Source organism: Sinocyclocheilus anshuiensis, unplaced genomic scaffold, assembly GCF_001515605.1.
Source record: "Sinocyclocheilus anshuiensis isolate Anshui unplaced genomic scaffold, SAMN03320099.WGS_v1.1 scaffold288, whole genome shotgun sequence".
In the NCBI taxonomy this organism is placed as follows: domain Eukaryota; kingdom Metazoa; phylum Chordata; class Actinopteri; order Cypriniformes; family Cyprinidae; genus Sinocyclocheilus; species Sinocyclocheilus anshuiensis.
The window spans coordinates 2,385-8,873 of record NW_015558570.1 but is presented as its reverse complement, the minus strand read 5'-3'; the positions used below and the strand labels follow the sequence as shown (position 1 = coordinate 8,873).

Genomic DNA, 6,489 nt, shown 5'->3' with positions numbered 1-6,489 from the left:
AGGTGGCTGACAGTGACTAATGAGGGATGGTCTACTGTTGAACTTTTTTTTATTTTCATTTTACAGAATATGAACATAGAAACGTCATTAAAATGTTATTAATGTTCTGCAGGCAAATTCAGCTATGACATTATTCTGGACATTTTTTTTATCCAGCTAAAACACAGCTGTTCAGTATTTTAAAAATGCTAAATTTCATGATTCAACTAACTCTACAGAGTGTGTGGATCACATTCAGTGATAGGCTGTGAGTTTATTTTATTTATTTATTTATCTTTTAGCTTTACTTTAATGGAAATTTTCCCAATTATTTGAATCATCCTTAATCAGTAGTTTTACTTTTTAAAGTGTTGTAGCAAAAAAAGTTGGTCTTTAAAATAATTTTGATTGTATTTTTATCAAAAACATAACTATACTATTCTTATTATGCAAATATAAAAGTAACTGATACACAGACAACTTTACAAAACAAGTTATATTGCACTTTAATGCACAAAACAGCAGATTAACATTAAGTATGACAGTATCACATGTTTACATGACGAAAATATTTGAAGAACGATTTCTTTACAACTTTGCTTCAGTGTCTTCAGTCTCTTCACTTAAAAAAAATATTAATACAAATAAAATTGCAGTTATTTATGATATATAATGCATATGGATTCAATCCCATTACAATCCATTCAGAATTGTGTGTTTCCATCACAAACACTTTAACAAGAAAAAGTTGCAGAAAGCCCCGCCCGGACAGTCGCACATCTTGCCGATTCGAGAGCCTTTTCTGATCGCGCACTGCTCTCCCAAATCACACTAGCAAGAGAAAACAGGAGAGATCATGTTACTTTTGTAATTTCAGCATTTGCGTTAAGGCTTATGGTTGGGGACCCGTAATGGATCACTAAAAAATAGGAATTTCCATCTAATACATACCATTTATTGAAAATATATATAAATTATGAGATGTTTTACTGTTACATATAAATGATAAACAGACACAAAACAGCAAAGACATATCCATGCAATTGCTCAATGTCCATGTCGCCAGCACAAGAAACACGCACTTATGCGCAAAGTTAAAATATCTAATATCAATATATACCATGGGAACTTGACCAAATTTCTTCTCCCAAGGAGGAATTCGTTTCGTCTGCAGCTTTTCCAGAACTTCTTGCAGAGCTCCGAGCTGGTTTGACAAAACATTTGGAAATATGTTTTCTTTCAGTCAAATCACTCTAAAACATATCAATATAACAATTCACACAAAAATCAAACACTTTTAACTTTGAAAAGTTCTGGCACGTTTGTGTTTATAGCCTACACCATGATGTCTAAGTGAATCTGTCTTATGCGCAATAAAAAGATGAATTACTCACAAGCTGTTTTTCACTTGTCAGGTTTGGGTCTTTGGGGTAGAAGTCTCTGATGGCTCTTGTGTCCAGTTCCACTTCTATATCCGGCTCTGAGTCATTCGCTTTGGCTCCGGTCAACAAGAAGAGAAGCAACGCGCACACTGCCATGCGCGTCCTCAGACTGTAGCTCTCCATGGTCCTGGATGCAGGAAGCTTTGGCACCTGAGCGCACAACGCCGTTATACGTCTCTATTAAAAGTTTGGGCGCAAATAACCATCTCGACAGCCTTGCACCCTTTTATGGGCTCCACAGTGCGTGCATTTATGTGATCTGCTGTCGCCCCGCCTTTAACATTGATTTCGTTCGCGCGTAAGCGCGATCATTCATTGCGTAAATGCGCTGGAGACAAGTCATCAAATGCGTTAATGTTGTCCCCGGAATGTTATACTTTCAACTTGACTAAGGACATGTCCGTCTATGTGTTTTGATTCAGTTGTGAGGAGCAGATACTGCAGGCTCTGTCGATCGTATAAGAGAAGCTTTTAGAACATTTTGGAGCACTTTGGAAAACATGCATGGCTGTTTAATTCTGATTGCATGATTACATATATGTCAATTAAAATATAATATATGCAGTTTTTATAATAATTTTAAATCTAAGCTTACAACTGGTGTAGTTAAATACTGAGTGACCAAGATAAACTTTTTGTAGCCAATCATTTTAGATATCTATCTATCTATCTATCTATCTATCTATCTATCTATCTACTGCCTGTCTGTCTGTCTCTGTTGTGTGTGTTTAGCAATAATTTTTGTACACCAGAATATAAATACACATGCTTGACTCTACATGCTTCACATACACAGCAGGGACATAATAGAAAGGGGCTCTTGGTGTTACAGTAATTATACCAGACGTATCTGGCTATATTTGAAAGACATGCATAAAATCTGGGGGAAATTATATGGTCGCATGTATTAAATGTCTATTATTTGATTTATTTAGCATTTCAATCCTTAAAGGTCTCAGAAACTTCAAATGAGCACTTGAACATTCTAATATTTTAAGAGTGGTAATGTGAAGAGGAAGTTGGGTTGCTTATTAGCGATTTTGGGGAAAGCTTAATTATTCTTTCATTTTTGTGTTTAACTGCAAGGGGACAAGAGCCATCTGCACTCTGAAAGCGTAGACACCTCACTACTTAAGCACGTCTAGACCCGTCTAAGCCTCACTGGAATGTGAATAGGGATTTTTTATTTAAAAGAAAAAAAAAGGTTTTCGAATGCAAGGCTTTTTTCTTGGGTAGATGTAATAGGCTAATATTTTTGCCCATCTGTGACATCACATGTAGAGGAAATTATTTTGAAGTTGAATTTGATAGGCTATTTGTGTATCAGCAGATCAAACAATTTCTGCTCGACAACATTCACATTAACCATGAATTTGGAGAATACGTCTCACAGTTAGGGTGTTGCATTCATTTGTGGAAATAAAATAAGTTCCCTGTCAACTATATGCCGGGGATTAACTCGCACAAGAGTTCTATCCGAAGGTGATGTTTTTTCATTTCCCAACAGGACCCTTTAACAATGGGCGTGAGGCATATGACTCACTCTCTTTAGTCCATATCCGTATCAAAATATAACCGATCAATGGCAAACACACCAAGTGTTTTTAGAAAAATTCAGCCAATCTCCTGTGTCCGTACAAAACTGACAAGGTTTAAAAAACACAGACTGGGATCTGTTAACAGGGGAAAAAAATGTTCACTTCTATATTTTATTTTGTTGCAAAATTCCCATTCTCCTAAATAACAATGGATGGCACCAAATAATACGCTGTGGGTATAAATTAACTGGAAAGTTGTGGCCCATAACCCGTCAATGGGTTCATAAATCAAACAGTGTGGTGAGCAAACTTGTTCTTCTTTCCAAACAGGACTGGATCGGAAATAGAGGTTATGGGTGAATGAAAACCATTTTCATGTGTACAACATGGTCCTGCAACCCCATTAAAAATATATCCACCAGACAAGCTTAGATTGAAGAATCAGAGATTTGGATGCACAAAATGACTCTCTGTGGCTGATTTAAAACATTTTTGGATGTTTTACTAAATACACTTATTCTCTTACTGGCAAGCATTTAACTGGGTTTAACTACAAGTAGCAACTGTCCAGTTCATTGATAATGGAATATTGCTAAACTCGCCAGTTTATGATCAAAAGGAAGGTCGTCATCCATCGACTAGCTATTCAGATGTTAAAATCACACAAATCAAATCCACCAGTGACATTTGCCTAAGGCCTTGGAAACAGGGTGTTTTCACAGCAAGTGCAAAGCACAAACCTTCAGCTATTTTTAGCACTGCAGTGAGTGTTGAGTTAAGGGGTTTAAAATCTTACCCTTGTTCCACTGCCATATTCAGTCTTCGCTATGGGGCATGATTTGATTCCCATTTGTCTCCTTGGGATCCGCTTATGTCTGCCCACGTCTGCATGTCTTCCAAAAACCCCATGTGCCTCCTCAACCTCCCAAACTTCTTCCCCAGTCCCATAACCCCTGCAGTGTTTGACATACCATGCTTTTTCCCCATGATTAACCTATCAATCTCTCCATACTTCATGCACTGAGAAAAGTACAAAGACATCTAAATTCATGGTTACGGCCTATTAACAATACATAAGCGATGTTCAACAGGTTAAAGGGTGACACACAACATGATTGAAATGATTGGTTGTTTAGAAAATTGTTCAAGCATCAACACTTAAAGGCTAAAGGTTTTTTTCGCTTAAAATGGTTAACCCATAGACCTTTGTCAGGTTAGACGCCATATTGAATTTAATGGAATTAAATTTAACGCGGATGAAAACATTTTTACTCTAAAAAATTTTTACTCTATAAAAACTTTTTTTGTGTACTTATTTTATTTTTATTTTATTTTAGGATAGGATAGGAAAGACGTATGGTATTGAACAATGCTGAATGGTATTTGTCCATCAAACTATGGAAGGAAATACAGCGCGGGAATGTTTTTTGAGAATGTAACATTTTATAATAGGTTATTAGCAAGTTCTGTTCCGTTTATGATTTGTTTCTTGTTGCTAAACAACAGACTGTTACTTTCTACTTTGTTATGGTTACAGGTTTGTTTTGAATCAGCCCAGTCATGCAGAAGTTCAACAAAGCAATTTAAATATTCCACAAGCTATTCATTAATTAATGCATCATATCCACTGTTGCAGAAAAGGAGATCAGAACTATTTCTTAATCGTGCATTTAACACAATCATGTTGGTGGTTTATCAGAAAGTGACAAGCACTGAATGTGCACAGATTGGTCATAGTGTCCATTTTAAACACAGACTTCAGGCATTCCACTTCCACTGTTTCATTTATCAAAATGACAGTCAAAATTAAGCCCTGTGGGGAAAAAAATCCACCCATTGATTTGCCCATTGATCAGAAGGGAACACCACAAAACAACTTGCCTCGGAAATGAGTCAGACAACAAGGCACTTATCAGGTGGAGCACACCCTGATAGTGTTAAACATCTAATTACATCCTGCTTGAAAGAAGTCACTAACCTCAAATGAGTCTTCTCCAAAATTGCGCTTTGCTTCCTGTATCAAAATGCCTAGGACTCCACTTTCTAACAGTCAGTGAAAGCAAACATTAGATGACTATCTGCGAGATATTCTAAACTCTATTCGGGTTAGACAACACGTGTCAGGACTTACTCATTGTCGTAATCATACTTCGATTTAATACTGTCACATGGAATTGATGTAAATGGCATTGAAATTCTGCAGCAGAGTGATGATATCTCAGATCATGATCTAGTCTTGTGTATACTCCATATAGCTAAAGCTGCAAACTCCTTGTTACAAATATGGTAGGCCAATCATTTCTACCACAAAAGACTGCTTTGTAAATAATCTTCCTGACTTGTCTCAATTCCTCAGCATATCCAATAGCTCAGAAAAGCTTGATATTGTAACAGAAACTATGGACTCTCTCTTTTCTAGCACTTTAGATATGGTTGCTCCTTTACACTTAAAGAAGATTAAGAAAACAGTCCGAAACTGTGGTATAACGAGCACACTCGCACCCTAAAAAGAGCAGCCTGGAAAATGGAGCGCAGCTGGAAGAAAACAAAACTAGAGGTGTTTCGCATTGCATGGTGGGAAAGTACTTCCTCCTACAGAAAAGCCTTAAAAACTGCTTACTTTTTGACTTCTCTTTTAGAAGAAAAACACAACCCCAGGTATTTATTCAGTACAGTGGCTAAATTAATGAAAAATAAAGCATCAACAGGCGCTGACATTTCATAACAGCACAGCAGTAATGACTTTATGAACTTCTTTACTTCCAAGATTGATACTATTAGAGATAAAATTATGACCATGCAGCCGTCAGCTACAGTATCGCATCAGACAGTGCATTATCGATCCCCTGAGGAACAATTCCACTCATTCTCTGCTATAGGAGAGGAAGAATTGTATAAACTTGTTAAATCATCTAAACCAACAACATGTATGTTAGACCCTATACCATCTAAGCTACTAAAAGAGGTGCTTCCAGAAGTCATAGGTCCTCTTCTGAATATTATTAATTCGTCATTGTCAGGCATGTAAGGCATCAAATCAATCACAAGTGCAGTAAGGAGTATAACGAGACTCAGTACTAGGACCGCTGCTTTTCACGCTTTTACATGCTACCCTTGGGAGATATCATCAGGAAACATGGTGTTAGCTTTCACTGTTGTGCTCAGCTCAGCTCTATATTTCTTCGTGGCCCGACGAAGCATAGTTGACAAAGTTGATATAAAAACTGGATGACTAGTAATTTCCTACTGCTAAATTCAGAAAAAACAGAGGTGTTAATTATCTGGTCAAAAACCTCGGCATGTAATAACCTAGAACACTGTCTAACACTTGATGGCTGCTCTGTCAGTTCTTCGTCATCAGTTAGAAACCTAGTTGTGCTATTTGATAGCAATCTTTCCTTTGAAAACTACGTTTCTAGAATTTGTAACACCGCATTTTTCCATCTTAAAAATATATCTAAATTACGACCTATGCTCTCAATGTCAAATGCAGAAATGTTAATTCATGCGTTCATGACCTCAAGGTTAGA

General features: G+C 36.8%; 1 protein-coding gene across 1 annotated transcript; it reads right to left on the bottom strand.

Annotated features, from left to right (window-relative positions):
- Positions 1-489: 489 nt before the first annotated feature.
- Positions 490-1,655, bottom strand: LOC107679585 (cocaine- and amphetamine-regulated transcript protein-like). The gene is made up of 3 exons (XM_016475174.1): positions 1,374-1,655; positions 1,100-1,183; positions 490-810 (listed from the first exon to the last, which is right to left on the bottom strand). Exons 1-3 carry the CDS (start codon positions 1,542-1,544, stop codon positions 703-705), a joined length of 363 nt encoding a protein of 120 aa, XP_016330660.1. The 5' UTR covers positions 1,545-1,655; the 3' UTR covers positions 490-702.
- Positions 1,656-6,489: the final 4,834 nt, after the last annotated feature.